Raw genomic sequence first — 19,771 nt, 5'->3', positions numbered from 1 at the left:
TCTGGTAAAGTCCAAACTTCCTCACATCTTGACTGGAGTATTTTCATACTCAATCTACTTCAAAGTCAATTTGAGACAGGAAATAAGCCGTGAAGTTCTAGATCCGTGCTAAATTTGTGATCTACTGTGCCCAGTTCAACAAGTTCTTCACAAAGAAGTACTAAGTCTGAAATCCAACAGTGCAAACTCAAGTCACAAGATTTTGTTTGATTTTGTGCAGCCGACAGTTTCCAACTTGCCAACCACACACCAGCAGCTGTAGATCACACCTGGTATCTGCCAGCACAGGAATCTATGCCAGGGACCAGAATTATCCACGGCCTGATGGAGGCTGACACTCTGTAGTAAGAGGGAAGCCAGCAGCAGAGTGTGCTCTGACTGCCTGGATTTGCTGCCAACACACTGGAGTCTGTCCAGGTCTTTTCACAGTTAAATGAGGGTTTCTGCAGTCGATGTGATGACACTGGTGCTGATACTGATTAGACTTTACAATTAGATAGTGTGGGTAGACAGATCTAGGAGAGAGGGTGCAATCGATAGTGTTTATCGATCCAGCTACGTTAGCGTAACTGCTGTGTTTTTCAAACAGAAGGTGAAAAGCCGACTCTGCGGAGGAAATTACACACCTCTTTGAGTCGTAGTCTTCAGTTCAACCGTGTCCTTTATTTTTGTACATAAACAAAGAGTGTATCCTCAGGCTTCTACCTGGCTTGGTATCTAGCACAGACAGAATAGCTGACTTTCGTGACTGAATTGACCAAACTGCTACTGCACCTTACTAGGAAATACCAAAGCAGCTAAAAACGTCTAGGAGTAAGTAGAACTTGATAAATTTAAATGAGGAATGATCTAATCAAAGACTAGGGTACAAATGACAACAACTCCGATCAGACATCTACTGTATACAAGCTTTGATTCTCAATGCTGTCAATACATCTTTGGCTAATGTTGATCCCTCTATGGCAACCTTCCTTTGTCTATGATCATTTATTAAGGATATTTTATTGGTTCAATGACTTTACCACTTTTTGTAGTAAAGTAATTTATGCCATGCCAGTTTAACAAACAGAGGGCTTTATTGTAGGTGAGAGTCTCTTTACATAGAATCATGTTTGCGCAGTTGCACTCTACTTAAGACTGAGTGAGCAACAACTGTCAAAAGTTTACAGGAAGAAAGGCAAAACCATGTGTGTGGGCTAAAACCCTTCAGTCAGAGCTTGCTGCCTGTTGCATCAGTACATGGGGAAAATTAGTCAGCTTGGGGGTTGGTGGGGAAGCATGCAGGGAAGCCAGGCTGATAATGACACTTCCTTGTTTACACTGATGACATAGAGTCAAGAAAAATCACAAAGGAGCTTTAATGAGTTTGCTTATGGTCTAAACTTTGGGTCCGGATTGTGAACGAGGATATAGCAGGCTGCTTGAGTTACTTGAATTGATCAGCATTCCTTACATGCACTGAAAGGCTCTTCCGATGTCATTTATACATTCCGGCTTATTGAGGCATGGAAAATACCCAAGAAGCGTCTGTGTGATAAGACTGGACAGCTTAAAATTAAACTTCTGCAGAAATGTTGCAAACCACAAAACGTCCAGGGGATGCAGCAGTTAGGTTTGATAATGAAACAGCCAAATTATAACTTGGCTTAAGACATAATTTGGTGGGATAAAACTTGACCAATTTTGACTAATAAGCCTACAAAATATTAAACCGTGGGGTCATCCTAAACCTACTTATAATTGACATGACACTTCTCACACTTATGGGAGGAATGCAAGCACATAACTTAAATTGAGGTTACATTGGAAATGTGTATTTGTCAGGTCCAATTTTGATGGACAGACCATAGTGTCTGCATTATTCATAGCAACAACATGTTTAATTAGCACAAGAGTGACATGATACTGTGAGATGAATGACAACTTAGTTTTGTCACGTCTATTCAAGACTCATTACCAGCAAGTTTGTCTTCTGTTGGGGTTTTAAAGTAATTCTTTTTTCCTATGTATGGCATTAACAAAAGCTGTGATGGACAAAAAACACTGAAATAAACCATTGACCTTCTCTTCCCTTGACATTTCTTAGGATCTTCTGTTGAGAATATTTCTAGTTTCTTCCACAAACTGCAGATGTCACAGCCTTCACTCTGTGCCACAGGACTGCTGAGGTAATCCGATGCTAGACTTACTACCTTCATTAAATCTTAAAGCGCTGTGCACTATTAGTTCCTCTCACTTTTCCAAGATCTCCTCCCTTGTCTCCTCCCTAATGCCTCTTAGTGAGACATGCCAAACAAGGCCACCTGATCTTATGATCTATTACCCCTGACTGAAGGGGAATCCCCTGCAGCAGAACAGAGCCAGGGCTGTTCGCTCAGACTTGTTCCATGTGTTACCTCTCTGTGAGATCAGTAGCAGGCAGTTGAGAGCAGTGAAAGTTAGATACAATAAAAATGCCCTGCTTCATGGTGTCTAATGGTGCTTTTCAACCATAATGTATCAATAACTAACACAAATTTGTGTTTGTGTTTCCAACAGATCTCAAATAGGAGGAAGATTAGGCCACAAATCAGATCGTCAGACAATAGTTTGAGAGAGATGTTAGCATGACATAATTGCATCAAGTTTCAATGTTTTTCTTTGTTTTGAATTGTTGGAACTGTTATGTTGGAGACCAGACACACAGGTGAGGCGTAACCTTTATGTAATCAGGTAAAGTCCTTCAGATAAAGATCATTTCCAGAGAACTGGGTATGATTCTTTTTTTCAAGTATTTAAAATCCAGTTACAGACAGGTCATACACATTGATACAATTGAAAAGTCTAGTAAAGTTCCAGTAAAATCAAAGACATATTTCCTCCCACTCATACTAGCAAAAAGCAGCTGCTAGTAGCAGCTTCCATTGGTGTTTGAGTATGTGTGTGTGAATTGGTGAATGAGAGGAAAACATTATTAATTTCACATTCTGCTTGGAGAGCAATCTGAAAGCATTTTATCGTCTATGGTTCGCACACTTAGCCCCCTTAGCACACTTGGGTTGGATCAGTTTATGATGTTTGTGTTTGCATGCACGCTACACACCAATCCCTGCGTATGCATGCATGCATATGTAAGAGGCTTATCCCCGCAGAAGTTACATCATATAACAACCATACAAGACATAATCTGTACTCTGCACACTTGTTCTCACGTTAGCCATCACGCCACAAAATGTCTCCCTGCATTAGCCTTAAGACCAGACAGACATTGTGACTTGAGTAGACGACACATGTGGCCTCTGTACAGTAGGCCATCTTTCAGGACTACAAAACCTTTAAGATACTCAAACACACACACACACACACACACACACACACACACACACACACACACACACACACACACACACACACACACACACACACACACACACACACACACACACACACACACAACACACACACACACATCATTCTCCAGATATTTCTTCCATTTTACACTCTTGGTTTTGTACAAGGCTTGCTTGGGAACTAAGATGTGTACACACTGCCTCTCTCTTCCAGCTAACAGATCACTTTTGATGGTATCTATGTCAGCAGAGACCTACATTTAAGCATTGGATTCTCCCTTGAGGCAATCAGAGATGTCCTCAGTTGACCTGATCTCATTTGACTGGTGCCAGACACAAAGCAGCTAGTTTCAGAGCTGCTCTAGAATCACTGTACGTCTTGGAAAAAGCAACACTGATTGAGAAAATAACTATTTCAAAACCAAACTTTTTGATGGTGATGTCTTCACTCTTTAATCACGACTGTTAAGGCCACCAGATCTAACTGTTTAGTCAGTCCATGTATTTTGTTTTCAGGAGGTGCTCAATAAACTGGGTTTTATATTTGTAACAATTTCCACATCTACATTTTTGTTAAAACTGACCTTCACTGTATGTTGTATCCTGGTGCATAGTTAGCTAGCAGTTATCAGTGTTGATTGTGTGATGAGTCATCTAGTATCAGTTGACGATGTGTGGTACGTCCCAGCTGCTAAAGCTTTTTCGTTGTTTGCAGCACTGATATCTGGCTTTTCAGTATCATCTAAAAACTTGGGCTATTTTTGCTACTGGTGACCTTTTGGAACACATGGACCACTGTGTCATGAGCTCACTTAGTAAAGAAGCAGTGCCTGGCCACTGCAGTTGTTTTGGAGGTTGATATGGTGCTAACACTGCGATGGACATTTTAACCTTTATTTTTATACAGGTAAATCCCATTGAGACCGAATACTCTTTTACAAGGGAGACCTGTTTTCCTTTCCCACGTTACCATTCACACACAGATTCATACACCGATAGCAGGCTAACTATCGACATTCTCACGAGGCAAGTTGGGTGAAGTGTCTTGCCCAAGGACACAACAACCATGGCACATGGTGGCAGGGCGGGGATCGAACCTCCAACCCTTTGATCATCAGCCGACCCGCTCTACCAACTGAGCCACAGTCACCCCAAACATACACACACATACACATCTCTGACGATTTCCATGTGACATGAAGTGACATGAGTGGCCTTTTGTTTTTAGGAGGAGTAGGTTCAACAAAAACAGCCATAGTCAGACTGGGGATTGTAGAGAACCATGTCAGGACAGTAGACCTGAAACCTCCAATGATTAAATATATAAAATATATAAAGACATAATCTGTCTCCTGTGTGAGTTATTCAATGTGGTTTCTCAATTCACATCAACCAAAGCCAAAAAAACATTCTGTCCTCCTACCAAATACCACAGCCTGCATTTCTGCTGCCTTTTCAATTATAACACATTTTTACAAAATGTCATTTTTTTAAAACATTTTAATTTCATTCTGTTTAATTGAAAAGTAAAAAAAAAAAATGGATTGATACATTTTTGGCTTCTTGGGTAAGAATTATCCAAAACTCGCCAGAAACACAAAAAAAAAATCTGTCTCTCCAGCTGTTATATGTTCCACATTCTTCCCAGTCTGCTGTTTGGTGCTTTGCAGGTGTTTATCAGAGCTTGTTTACCAAACACAGCTGCCTTATGCTGGTAAAAAATATGAGCCTTGAAACTGAATCGCACAGTAGAAAATCGCTTAAAAAATACTATGTAAAAGGGGAACAAAAGGCTTCAGAGTTGGCGGTCATTTTCTGGGTTAATCTGCTAGCGAGTGACAGATTTAACAACAGTACACACACTCATGATGAATTGTTGATAATAATAAAAAGATATTGATCATTGCATCTTTAAATGAAGTTTGGACTAGGTTTATCCATTTACAATGTGGGCCAACATGACCACATCACGTAACATTCCACAACATACCAGCCCAACCATAAACCAACTTCTTATCTCCCAGCTGATAAGTGTTCTATCTTTAGTGTCTTTGTTAGCTATAATCAACGTTTTGTTCCACTTCCACAGAGGGCTGACGTTCCTCTCTGCAAACGCATTTCACACAGCTGAGCACAGGAAGTGGGACAGCTTTTTAGAGAGACAGAGAGGGAGAGTGATCAGTGGTGCATCTGTGCCTATCAGGGGGGGATGAGACAGAATCCTCTTATGATAGACCTAAATAACCAGCCGTGGGGTTAGCCAGTGGGTTGTTTATGGAGGTCAAATGATAGTTATTAATTTCATGACTAAGACCAAAGGGAGAGGGAGCAGCTGGTGCCAAGATTTGGAGCAGACAGAGTCACTTCTATGGGCACAGTTCACTGACTGATGATGTGCATGTGGATCGATGCCACCGCCCACACTGAAGGGCAGCAAAGAGCATGGAGTCACTCTGAGACACTGTTATTGTCACTGTGTAATCATGTGTCACGTTCCACGTCTCAGGACAAAAGACACCAAAGTCAGAGGGACTAGAAACCCCTTCCTTCTTCTGTTACACATCATTTATTCATACAGTATAATCCTTCATAATAAGCAGGTCTAAAAGAACACCACAAATCATCAACTGACTCCTCTAGTAAAGTAATTAATCACAAAACAAAATGATATCTTGAATGAATTTGTTAATTTTAAGGCTTTGCCTGTTTTTTTCCCCATTTATACATTTTATTACCCAAAACAAAATGCTTAAAAAATAAAATGTACAACTATTATTACAAATGTAACATGTTAAAACATAAACGTCAGCAGCAGAGCCACTAGTATTTTTCAGACACATCTCTTATCAGTCGATCTCAGGGCAGTGATGTCATGATTTACTCAGGCCCCAGAGTCTAGACAGTCCCACATAAACCCAGCTGCAGATATGTTTTCACGATTCCCAATTAAGAGATACTCATACACTGGACTCATTGACTCATGCTGGCTTTATTTCACCTCAGTTCTATTCACAAAAAAAATAATTTTCCTGAAGGGGGACACTGGTGAATAAACTGCTATTGAATTAAACCACTGCACTTATAGTAAACACCATCATCTGAATCGGTTTAAATTAAAAAGGGTACTCCAGTGATTTAGTATTGCCCTTCCATAAAGTTGGGACACTTGCTAGAGACAACATTTCTAAAAATGATGGTCAAAATTGAAACAGTTGATGGTGAGAAATCCTTGATTTTAGTTGGTAGAATGGGGCACGATGGGCATTATTGGAATGTTATCACAGGATGAATAGTACTTCTCATGATAAGTAAACTGATCTTCATGTGTTAAATTAGAGAGTCACTTTCCAGCAAAGATACATAAATGGACATCACATATGCAACTTTATACCAAAATCTAATAAATCATCAAATTAATTATTATCAGTCACATAACATGCTCATATTATCCATTCTAATTTTTTAACTGACCCCCAGCACATGGGGTTAGTTATTCACTGACTACACGCAAAAGCAGCAAGCGTGTGTGTGTGTGTGTGTGTGTGTGTGTGTGTGTGTGTGTGTGTGTGTGTGTGTGTATGTGTGTGTGTGCGTGTGCGTGCGTGTATGCATTTGTGTGTGCTTATATACACATGCCTTTGGCCAGCATCGTGTGAACCTGAGGGTTGTCCAGTCTTGTTTACATAAAGCTGGTGGTTTGTATTACCACATATAATGATTAGGTTACACTGAATGTTTGTGTTTTGCTGAAAGCTAAGCTGACATCCACTGTTGGTGTTATCTGATATACAAAAGAACTACACCCTAAGTATCTAGTTTACACATGCCACAAAAGATAAATAAGACTACAAACAGGAAGGAAGTCACATCAGGTGGATTTGGACTTAAAGGTCCACCCACTTCCAGTAAAACGGATCATCCTGCTTATCATTAGCATATACAGTCACTAGGACTCTACAGTACATTTGAACTGTTGGAGTCTTAAGTAAACTGTCAATGCATGCATGTCCCACATGTCCATAAAAGCTGAGACAATAGTCCAAAACAGCAACATCTCCTGCATCAGGTGACTGGACATGCTTTTAAGAGCCGGGGGGCAAACCAAGACACAAGAGGAGAGAGACTAAGCCGAACAGACAGGCAGGCTACGCCCTCCATCTCAGATCTAAACTCAATGCCGTTAAAACAGAGGGATACCCTGTCTATCAGTGTCGCTGTTGTTTTTATATGTCAATACCCCAGATCAACAGAAAGGGTATTGTGGGGATGACATATCTACACTACACATAACCACAATACTGTTGATATTGCCAAAATTAGAGGATCACCCAACTCAGTGCAACATAACCTAGGGGGATGGATGAATGTCTATAGGAAAATTCAAAGCACTACTTCCAATAGATTTTAGGATATTTTAGTCTTGGCCATAGCGGACAGACACAGACAGACATAACTTTACATAAAGCAATTCTGCCAGGCTGGCATGACTCAGAGGACTGGGTCTGTAGATGCACTATGGACCCACTCACCACCCCATGCTTACTTACCTTGCTAAACAGTAATGTATATAGGGAGCTAGCGCATGCACTTACAGTCAAACATTTGTGTCTTAACGACCGCCTTCCTTTGTTAGGAACTGAATCGATAGAAATGCTGTCTAATGGTCTCTATCATCAATAATAGAGTGAGGCTTTGTAGATTTGGCCTCTACAACATTCAGCATCTCAGAAAGCTTGGATCAGTTTATTAAAATCACCCTGTATTTTATTTCCTCATATGACTTTGTAACTGACTAGACCATCGTACTTCCTTTCATTTGTACAGAGAAGGTATGGAATCACTCAATTGGCAAAGGTAAACTCACTTGAAGGCAGGTGTCTGTTGAACTTTGTACTACCTATTGGATCTGCCCAGTACCACTCTGGATCTGTCAACCAATCGCATAACGTTTGGTCGTGACGTCATGCGCCGGCTTCTGACTACAACTGAAACTGGCGCACAACCTCAAAATCATTGTTCTCAGCCACTCCCTCTGTTCGCTGATTGGACTGGCAGAAATCTGCTTAATCTGGTGGAGAAAACCCGCGGATATACCGCGGACGCAGACTGACTACTGAAGGGAAATGACAATTGAGCTGAAGTAGGTAGGCGGGCGGTGCCAGGCTAGTAACTGACTGTAACGCAACAAAAAAGTACCCATACAGCACATATGGTGCATCTATCTATCTATCTATCTATCTATCTATCTATCTATCTATCTATCTATCTATCTATCTATCTATCTATCTATCTATCTATCTATCTATCTATCTATCTATCTATCTATCTATCTATCTATCTATCTATCTATCTATCTATCTATAATCACTACAATAGTGTCAACAAGAACACTTGGTAGCCAGATTGTACTGCTATGCTTAATTAAACGATCAGGAAGGATGGAAAATGTCACCTCAGTTACATAGACTTACAGCTGTTTTCATAGATAATTTCCCCATTATTTTTGGTAAGAAATGATAAAGGTGAAAATGGTCCCATGTGTGTACCCACTCTTAATCATACTCATTATTGAGATTCAATGTAAACGGTAATGGTTTTTCAGATTGTTACCCGTCTTAATCATCCACTTAACAAGGCCTCCCTAATCAAATAAATGCAGCAAATTGACTAAATGGACTAAGTAGAACAACTACTGCGGCGGTCCAGACAATAATAGTGCATATTTACAGCAGCGAACCAACAACTCCTTTGTATTCACTTCGCATTACAACGAAAACAGGGAACTTCTCACGCTTGCACAAAGGACACACACACACACACACACACGCACACGCACGCACACGCACAAACACACACACACACGTTCCCCTGCTTCAGCTTGATTTAAAGCCGCCCGGCCGATGGAGTCATCGGCGGCTGAAATGGGATGAGGTCACTGGACACATAATGCAGCCTCAGCATTTATGGAACATTAACCAAAGTGCAGAACACCTAAGATGGAGCCCACATCTCCTCGGTTGGACTTGCTTCATCCTAAAAAGTCAGTGTTGGACTCTGACTGAGGGACTTAAGAAAAACAACATTACGTTTTAAAACGGACACAGCTTTAATGCTGTTTTTGTTTGAGACGCCATCATAATAGATAAACTTCAATGCGACAAACACTAAAAAAAATACCCTCCTTTGCTGCACTGTGTTCTGCACTCCACAATAAATACACCTTTATCAACGCAGAAGGTGCAGGAAAAAAAAGGAGGAAAAACAGTATTCCTTTGAACCGGAGTGTGTCTTAGGAACAGAAATAATTATTGTTTTAGCCCAAAGGCAATATTTGACTGAAGAAACATAATGAAAATGTTGTAACCTTCTACCTGACACAGTCAAGCCTGCAGGATGAAGCACCGACTGCTGGTACTATGAAACGTGTCTTGAATATGAATTAAAACATTATCAGTAAAATACTCTCATCCTTTGTTATTGTGGTCATGTAAGAGAATGCCTCTCTTGCAAACAATCAGGTTACAATGCACAGCAGAGTTGAACCTTCAAAAAAAAGTCAGACCAACCTCAGAAGTGGTGGGTGGTCAAGGGTTGAAATAGCAGCAAAGGCAGAAAACTCATTAATTGAAGTAAATGGTTTGATTCCTCTAAAAATGAGTTCCATTTTTTTGCTCTTTATCTTCTGCTGACACATTTAAAAAGCACTTTACCTTGAAAGGACAAATTCAGCATCAGCAGTTTCATTAACTGTGACGTGTCAGAGCACAGAGAAGGCTGAAACTAAGAACTGGGCGTTTTCAGTTGGTTGCAGGTGTGAGATCTCTCTTCCTTTCAGACTACAGATGAAATGAAACTCAATGGACAGATAGCCAGAAAATGCAAAAAAAATAAAAAAATCTATTTGTGTGCTAGTAACATCCAAACACTCAGAAAACGCAGTAACAATCTCTCCACATGTTCTTTCTTTTCAACATCTTCAAATACCCTGATTGAGCTGTTCACTTGTCTGTGTGAGTGTGTCAGGGAAGGAGCACATTCCCCCACAGCATCCACACACAGGTTTGGTTTGGGAATAACGCCTGGTGCCTGGTGCCCATGTGACATAACATTGCAAACAGAGCTCAGCAGGACCCCTGACCTCTGCTGTAACGCCATCTGCCTCGGGTCAGCCTGTACATTCTGCCAAATGAATATCAACATGTCTGACATACAGGTGGAGGTGCTGCTGAATGCACTAAGAATGTGTGTGCAATATCTCATGAACGCTATGAGGGATTTTCTTCAAACATTGCGTAAATGTCCACTCTAATTCAAGGATGAACAGAATGTGTTTTGTAGTTAATAGGCCAAAGCTCAAGGTCACTGTGACCTAAAGACTCATGAACACAATACCTGAAAAACATTTTTAAGGGATTTTCGTCAAATATGGCACAGATTTACACTTAGATTAGAGGATAAACTGATTACATTTTGGAGGACAAGGTCACTGTGACCTTGCGTATAGTGAACACAATATCTCAACAACGCTTTGAGGGATTTTCTTCAAACTTTGCACAAATGTTGACTCTGACTCAACGATGGGCTGAATCGATTTTGGAGGTCAAAGGTTACTGCAACCTTACATATCGTCAGGTAGTGAGCTTGTAGAGTATTGTAGCTTCTTAGGAGCTTTACCTTCTTTAAAAGCATTGCCTACCACCACTGTACTTTCACAATTCCAATTCTATGCCTCATGGGGGGCTTTAGTAAATAAAGCAGACAGATTCTGATGATGGGAATGCTTGTTGCCAAAAAAAAAACACTTTCCCATCATTGCAATATGCATCAGAGCTCTTTATTTTACAGTGCTTGTCAATTGACATACCTCTGTGTCGGGTTCCCTTTGAGAAGGTGCTTTAGTTAAAGTTGATAGCAGCCCTCTATTATCACTCAAGAATCCCCACAAGGATTCCTGGCACACAAGAGATTCTTTGTGTACTTCCATGGCAACTCAAAAAGCTTCTCTCTACCTTGTTGACCTACTTTTAGCCCTCAGCCCCCAGTAGCCTATCAACTAGCCCACTAGTTTATCTGATATTTTGGCAGTGGGAGCTTTCATTATCCTTCCATAAATGCAAAACATGAACATAATTCGGGTTTAAAGAAATGCTTCAATAATAAAGCAAATCTAACACCTGTTGTTTTGCTTTTTAAAACATCCCCAACAATTTTGGAGGCTTTGTCAAAAACAATACGTGGAAGCAACATGTTGTAAGAAGCAGGATGTGGTTCCAGGATGTGGGTTTCAAACGACTTGGCTACCAAGAAGCACCAACCGGCCAACATGGCACAGTCAGCGGCTGTTAGTGTCATGTGGCGGGTGGAGACGCTCCGTCCACTCCCTCCCATCACCAAAATCCTTCATGAACACAATTGTTTTCCCCGTCACAAAATGAGCCGTTAAACCGAAAGAGAAACAACTACACGACCGTTGTTCAGTCCTCCCTTACCCCCCTGGTTGTATTTTCATTGTCGAGGAGGAAAAGTTTATTTACATCAAGCCAACGGGCGGTGATAGACAGTCACACTGGCAAAAACAAATGTTTCAAAAGCTTACCTTTATACTGCAGCGAGTGGCCGGTTCGTATTTTCACAGTTCCGCTTATTGACTCGCCCGGACCGTAAACCACCTTGTTGTTTGTAAAAGTAATGTCAAATTCCTGAAGCTTTCCCATGGCTCCGCTCCGCAGCTCCTCCGCTCTGTCTGTGTGAAAGTCGCGAGGAGAGGAGGCGATGCTACGCTCTCACCTGCCGCGCGCGAGACCCCGCGTGCAGCCCACTGACGTCACTGCGACTGCCCATCGGAGGTGATGGGAGAGATGCCAGCCTAACTGATGCTCCCTGAGGATTATGGGCTGAACGTGAACATCTAATAGGCTCCAGTTGCTGCCTTATCGTGAATATTTACTAACAGGATACAAAACCTGCTTGGAGCATTTGAATTGCTCCTCAAACTGCTTAGCATCACACAATAAAACAGTAAGATCTGAAAGAAAGAAAGTTGTCAATATTCTGAATATATTTGAACTGGTGAACTTGTTGCACATTTAGCAGGGACATTATAACTACATTTACTGAATACCTCCTCTCCTGCATGGGGCAAATTTTGATTTGTGCTCTTTGTGTGTGTGTGTGTGTGTGTGTGTGTGTGTGTGTGTGTGTGTGTGTGTGTGTGTGTGTGTGTGTGTGTGTGTGTGTGTGTGTGTGTTGTGTGTGTGTGAATGTTTATCTCTCTTTGCTTATTTGAAATAGAGTGAGGTAAATTGGTTGAAAATGGCTATGCGGGGTCGAAAAGTTTCTTATCACAGAAAAAGGACAAAGAAGTGCTTTTACACATGTCTGACTGGCCTACTTTCCAAAATAATAACGTAGGGCAGACTTTACATTTCCTGAGAAATGTTGTACTTTAGGTAGACATTCCTCACTAATGTGTCATAACATATGCATTTCCTGCCATCATAGGACCATATGAGTATCCATGACTGGATGCACCTGCTAGGGTGACCTGGGGAAAAAGAGTCTGCAGTGGTGCAAAACAGGAATTTGCATATAGAATAACAGTGTGAGGATTCCAGAGAGAAAACCAGAGAGCACAAATTAAACTGCATAGAGATTAAAACGTCACGCTGTGTGAGTAGCTTGTTAATGTCCAGTTTGCACAGTGGGACAAACGTCTCCGAGAACACCACACTCAGAATGTGTCATTTAAGTATATGCTTGCTGGAAATGTATCAAAAACACTTATTAGGTTACCAAAAATCACATTATACCTATAGACAGTACTTCCCAAGGCTCATACACTTCCTGTCTCAGAGAGCACTTCCTGTCTCAGACTGTACTTCCTGTCTTAATGTGCAGCATCAGCTGATGGAGCAGATTTGTTTTTTGATAACTGTGGCTGCATGAAACGCTCCCATGAAAAGGCCTACAGCTGTGGTATGTTGCATTTGCAAAAAGACAAAATAATTACACCCAACACGTATAGACAGCAGTCTCTTTCCTTTCTCTCTCTCTCTCTCTCTCTCTCTCTCTCTCTCTCTCTCTCTCTCTCTCTCTCTCTGTCTATGTCTATGTCATCATCTCACCAGGACGCTAATATCTCCTGGTAAAAGCTCCAAGATGTCTCCATGACGACAGACAAACACCATCGGTTGCCAAGTTACTGCCTGTATCCATGGAAATCTGTTAAGCGGTGGATCTGATCTGGCCTAAATAATCCCTCTTTTTGTTTGTTCTCATGTTGCAAAAAGCAGCTTGAATAATGACTCATGTTGACACTATGGCTCAAAGTGAGAGGATCATGTGTCAGGAAGGAACAGGATAAGATGCCATATGTCAGGTGCACTGAGCATCAGGAGAGGTGGATCCATGCCAGGCCTGTGAGCAGAATGTTGGGTCTTTTCTGCCCGCAAACACATTATTAGATGGTCTTTTTAAAGGGGTTTTAATGCGTCATGATTTCAGACCACGTCACACTTACAATGCTACATGCTCTGGTCTGTCTGTCTGTTGCTTCTGGCTGGTGAATTACAATTGTTCAAAAGTAGCCATTGTGAGTCACAGTGGGACAAGCACCATACCAGTGGCTCCACCTAGTGGAAAACATTCAGAAACCTTTTTCATCTGTAACTACTGTACTGTTTGGTCAGATGATTGATGCTGGAAATTCAACAGAGTTACCAAAGAGATGCAATTGCAGTTCGATACAGACAATTGTAATATCTTTAAAGAAATAACTCAATATTTTGGGCAGTCAAATAATGGGAGCAGGTGTTTTAAGTAACACTGTTTTAAGTAACAAACCATTTGTAATGTGAATGTAATGGCCAAACAGTAACACTTTTAATTCTGTCAAAAAGCTGACACACAGCCTTAAAACCCTAACAAACACAGTGTTTACATCAGACAGTGTTTAATCCTTGCATGCATTGATGTTGACGTTGTATTGATTTGCTGTCCAAATCTATTTTGAAATACTGCTATGTTTTTGGTTTTGACATTATTTTAGCTTTTCTTTTCTGTCCTGATATGTTGGACACAAACACAAGCAAAAACAGATAAATGCAGCACCGCTGTGTCTTTATTTCACCAAACACAAACTCACATCTAATCTGACACAAGTTTTATAAACAGAGATTAGCAAATAGATTCACAGTACTGGAACTGTCTATGCATATATCTTACAGATAGATGCATACTAAAGAAATAACAATAAACACTAAGTATTCGTGTCTTTGTTTCTTCATCTTTCGTGGACACGTTTTTCTAGTGTTGTATCCAGGTTAAGTCACAGACAGATGTATATTTCTCTTTATATGTTTACAGTAAAATATACCTAGCAGGCCCCCCTTTGTCCTACTTGCTCTACTCTTTTTCCTCTGTAGCGATGAGGCAGGTGTTTGCGATGGCCTTGGTCACAGCGTAAGGGTCGCAGTTTGCAGAAGGCCGGCGGTCCTCGAAGTATCCCTTCCTGTCTTGTGCCACCTGTCGAGGGACCCTGATGCTAGCGCCCCTGTTAGCCACTCCGGCAGAGAAGTCTTTGATGCTGGAGGTTTCATGGCGGCCCGTCAGACGTCTCATGTTGTCCTGCCCACCGTGCGGGTCATACACTTGGATGTGCTCCTCATGCCTTTTTGCTAGCTTCTCAATAGCCTGCTCAATGTACCTGTCATCAGAGGAGAACAGAGGCAGTGTGAGTTATGGGATGGTTGCTGCATGCAAGAAACCGTCTGTGGATGAATGTTGTTGTCAGCTTAAAAACTAAAGTTATAGAAAGGCACAACACAGTAGGTTTATGCGTCAATGAGTCATTGTATAATGACAATAAAGGGTTTACTATTCTTTTCTTTCCAGAATAAGTATGATGATATAATTGGAGTTTTGCATAATCATACTGTAGTTAAGCAGGTAGGGAGTTCACCCACTGGATTGCAGAGTTGGTGGTTCATTCCCTATCCTCCTGCCACATGCTTTCGGTGTATGAATGTGTGTGTGAATGGGTGATTGAGGCAAAACAATTTAAAGCACTTTCGGTCTGAGAAAATCAGTGAAAAGCACTTGTAAGTGAAGTCCATAATTATAATATAATTTACTGATGTAAAAACTTGCTGTCTCCTTTTGCCTGAGAAGCAAACCTGACTCAGTCTGCCAACACCTGTAGTCCTAATAGCACATTTTCTTTTGCCACTTGGAGGCAGCAGAGACAAGCTGTGAACACAATACTAATATCACCTTTCAAGTTGATAGAGCAAACCTGTAAGCAAGCTGTGCCTTATTTACACATCTAGAAGATACAGAGCTACGGAAGACCTAAACGGACATGGAATCATACACTTTATTTCCTCTGTTTTTCCCATGACAACAAGTTAATTATCTTGTTATCATGGAAAAACAGAGGAATTTAACTCTGTATAACTGTTGTTTAAAGGTAATGTTTACTCACTGCAGTCCCCCTTCTTCCCTCATCTGCTTGGTGCTGACATTGGTGTGGCAGCCGGCGCCGTTCCAGTTGCCCTTCATGGGCTTGGGGTCCAGCGTTGCCACAACCCCAAAGTCTTCACACACACGATGCAGCAGGAAGCGTGCTACCCACAGATGGTCCCCCATGTCAATGCCTTCACAGGGACCCACCTGGAACTCCCACTGAGGAACAGAGAGGACGGAGATAGAGGAGTGAATATGGTAATATACAAAAATTTTGTAGCCGGACGCAAGATAGTTGTGCCCACGTGAGAGCATTTTCAATCCACCGGTGCATTAGACCAACGGTGACACTTGCCTGAGATGGCATAACTTCAGCATTGGTGCCGTAGATGTTGACCCCTGCATAGAGGCAGGCCTTGTAGTGGCACTCCACAATGTCCCGTCCGTACACATTGTCTGCCCCAACCCCACAGTAGTAAGGTCCTACAAGTGGATGATATAATTGTATGTTTGTTAACACACAAGCCTGTACCTAAAAATATACATTACTGAATATCTGCTAATAATTACAGAAAAAAAGTATGGTTTTTCTTAGCTCATCAGATCTATCGTTACTCGTACAACCTACAAACTCTTGATAAAGTGCGTAAGCCTGATCACTTGAATGAAGTGAACAGAGCGGGAGAAAAATTACGGGCTTTTCGCAATGCTAATTCACCTTGGGGTCCTGGGAAACCTTGTCGTGGCCAACTAAAAGGATGTCCATCCATTCCTAGCAGCGTGTACTCCTGCTCCATGCCAAACCACATGCAGTGCTCTTTAACCGCCTCCATCACTTTGTTGCAGCTCGCTCTCTGGTTAGTTTCTAGACACCCCAAAAAAAGAGTACAGTTAGTTTTGTACCGACTCTACTGAATGGGAATATATAACATGAAACAAATGGAAAGAAATGCACCTGCGGGTAAACGGTTGTATTTGAGGACCTCACAGAGGACCAGTTTGTTGGGGTCCAGGGTGAATGGATCCCTGAACATCTGGACTGGGATGAGGTACATGTCACTGTTGGAGCCTTCAGCCTGGTATGTGCTCGAGCCATCAAAGTTCCACTCAGGGATATCTGGCGAGACAAATAAACCATCAGAAACATCTCTTCATAATACAAATACAATTGAATTGTGTCAGTTAGTTCCTGTCCATCGGTACTTGGTAAACAGAATAACTTTAATATTTTACTTTACAAAAATGGAAACAGCACAATGGAAAACATCCATTACTTTAGTTTTGAGGATTTCCATGTCTTCAGATAAGTTGAAGAAGGAAAGAAAGGAAGAATGCGGATGAAGAATAAAAAATTATAAAAAGCAAACAAAGTAGAAAAACTTTTTTTAACTTTTGCACAACTGTATTGCGTATGTCTAGTGTCTCATTCCTACTTGCATGATTTTCTTTTGTAAATGTTGTATTAGCAGTGTTGGACGGAGCCTGAGAATACACTCTGTAATTCTTGTGCTTTTGACAAATAAAGCATTTTTACTTAGAGACTTTGAGTGCAGCTTTTAAGTGAGAATTTGTTCAATTCAACCACATCATCACATACTTAAGTGTGACACATGTGCAACTTGCTCAACAGCAATTTCCAATACATTGCAAATGTACAACGGTGACAGCTGATTGAACACGGTGTACGATAGTGACAAATATTTGTTCTGTAGCTCAGCGTGTGTATCACTGATGTGGCAGCAGGATGCTCTCACACTAAGGTTTGTGTACAGTGTTAATGTGCAGCCCTCCCTCCCCGTAAATTTCTCTCTGACAACACAGTTGTATATGGATTGAACCTCTTGACCCCTAATTTCGAAATGTATTAATGAATCACTTTAATCATCAATTAACATCCAATCTGCCCTTTTTAGTAGCAGTTTTAGGCCCACTGCTACATACTCATCTCCCGAAAGTAATTGATCATAAAAAGAGGACATTTACCTTTTATGCAGCGTGGTTCACTGTCCAGGGTCCGGGTCTTGTTGCGAAGGCCCTCCCCGGTGCCATCGATCCAGATGTAGGTGATCTGACACTTGTCTCCCTGTGGAAGGCTCATGTACTGTTGGCGCACTGACTTGTCCAGCTGGGAGCTGCATGAAAACGACTCCATTTTCCCCTTTAGAAGAACAAGCATACAACGCAAAGGGGATGTTTTCATTACATTATGTGAGATTTCAGCACTAGTGTTAATGTCCATTTATGTCCTATTTATTCAAACATGTCCTACACTGAATTAGTCACTTTTTAAGTGTCACTAGGGCCTACATTTACTGGCACTTTCTGTGTTTCCCTCCAATACATTTCAGAGGGAACTATAATATATAGAGGTCTCAAAAAGTTTGAATTTCATTGAAAATCTCATTAAAGTGAAACTTTCATATATTCTAGATTCATGACACAAACTGAAATATGTCAGAATATATTAATGTTTTACTTTTTGAATTAAATTACAGATTTTTTTTCTTTTTTTAGATGCACCTGAATATATAATATATATACAGTTAATATCACCTTTCTTTATTCCAATTTTCTGTCCACAGCTACTTTAGCCTCATACTACATTTCACTTCTGTTTCGTCACTCTGGAGCAACTAATCAGGTTTCATGTTTGGTTGTGGTTGAAACTTTCAAAGCTTGATAAACGAGCAGTGCGTAGATGGACCTTATCAGTCCCAAACACTCACGGAAAGCAAACAGCCAAAAATGCATTAAAGAGAGGGGCGCTCAAGATGTAGCGGTTAATGTAAAAATACTTTAAAGGAAAATCAAAGTAACCAGTGGATGATTGTAACTGAGAACATTTACTAATGTATAATGCTTAGTACACACACACACACACACACACACACACACACACACACACACACACACACACACACACACACACACACCAACATTTTATCAGCTGTAGAAAGCATTCATAGTAAATTACTTAATTTACTAAATGTACAAGTTAAATAAATAAGATGACACAATTTTGTAAATATAGTGCATGGAGATGGATATTTTGACTTACTGTGCAACAGGTGTCTTCAGCTGGAGACAAGTGGCAGCAAGACAGATTGGAGTGTGACCTGCCTCAACCTGTTAGTGATATTTATCTGGAATGCTGATGACACCAAGGCTCTTATGCTGTACGTCACATTTCAAATGGCTTTGTGTAGGTGTGTGTCTATGTGTGTCTGTTTCATGTTTCCATTACATAAAGTATGATGCTTTCATCAGACAAAATATCCTTCACTCCTCTGCCAAAGCAATATAAATCCATGACAGTGTTGGCACGCAGTGTTACTAATTTGAATCAATTGAAGCAGTAAGTGCATTACATTCATACTTGACGGCACAAGCAAAACATTTTAATGTACCTTCTCTATTAAAATCCACACCTTCTGTCAGCTATGTATCCACAAAAAATTACATCAAATACAATATAGAAGTCAGCCAAATCCCAGATAAACCCCTGTGAGAAATAGTAAGGAACACCCACCTGTGCCAGAGAGACCATCTGCCGATAGTGTCCGACTACTGTTTGCTGAGCTGAGAGTCTTGCAGCTCAGTGAACACAATTAGAGCCTACAAGCTGCTCATGTGTTCCCTTTCCATCAGGTTAGCTGTCCTGATATCAGGCAGGAGGGCAGAAACTCCCAAAGAAACCATCCGGTCACATGGGATACTGTGATGGTGTGTTTTAATGTGCAATGTGTTCACAGAACCGGCAAAATAAATAGGCAAGCTAAGCTACTAAAAACTCAAACACTTGACTGACTACTGGTGTAACTTCATCACTCAGTCAGTCAGAGATGGAGGTTTGTGCTCATAAGGCTGACCCTGATTTTTTGCTGTTTAGCCAAACATGTCAGCTTTTCAAGAAATAACAAAAATGCCCTGGTTTTAAAATGGCCACGAGTGCATCTTTGGTGATGTTATCTGTTTCATGA

The 19,771-nt window shown here is 41.0% G+C and overlaps 2 protein-coding genes across 2 annotated transcripts in view; both read right to left on the bottom strand.

Moving 5' to 3' along the window:
• Positions 1 to 12,058, bottom strand: part of arrdc1b (arrestin domain containing 1b) — a 31,691-nt gene extending 19,633 nt beyond the window's left edge. Inside the window, exon 1 of the mRNA XM_080046354.1 lies at positions 11,926 to 12,058. Coding sequence (XP_079902480.1) covers positions 11,926 to 12,043 — 118 coding nt within the window. The 5' untranslated portion in view covers positions 12,044 to 12,058. The remainder of the gene's footprint in view (positions 1 to 11,925) is intronic.
• A 2,370-nt stretch (positions 12,059 to 14,428) lies between these two features.
• Positions 14,429 to 18,912, bottom strand: LOC307265516 (glutamine synthetase-like). Its single transcript, XM_080047265.1, has 7 exons — positions 18,850 to 18,912; positions 17,775 to 17,949; positions 16,747 to 16,908; positions 16,510 to 16,656; positions 16,147 to 16,274; positions 15,811 to 16,010; positions 14,429 to 15,033 (listed from the first exon to the last, which is right to left on the bottom strand). Exons 2-7 carry the CDS (start codon positions 17,941 to 17,943, stop codon positions 14,733 to 14,735), a joined length of 1,107 nt encoding a protein of 368 aa, XP_079903391.1. The 5' UTR covers positions 17,944 to 17,949; positions 18,850 to 18,912; the 3' UTR covers positions 14,429 to 14,732.
• Positions 18,913 to 19,771: the final 859 nt, after the last annotated feature.

Source organism: Ammodytes marinus, assembly GCF_949987685.1.
Source record: "Ammodytes marinus genome assembly, chromosome: 18".
NCBI lineage: Eukaryota > Metazoa > Chordata > Actinopteri > Uranoscopiformes > Ammodytidae > Ammodytes > Ammodytes marinus.
Note: the sequence above shows the minus strand (reverse complement) of the source record. Positions and strands in the feature narration are given on the sequence as shown.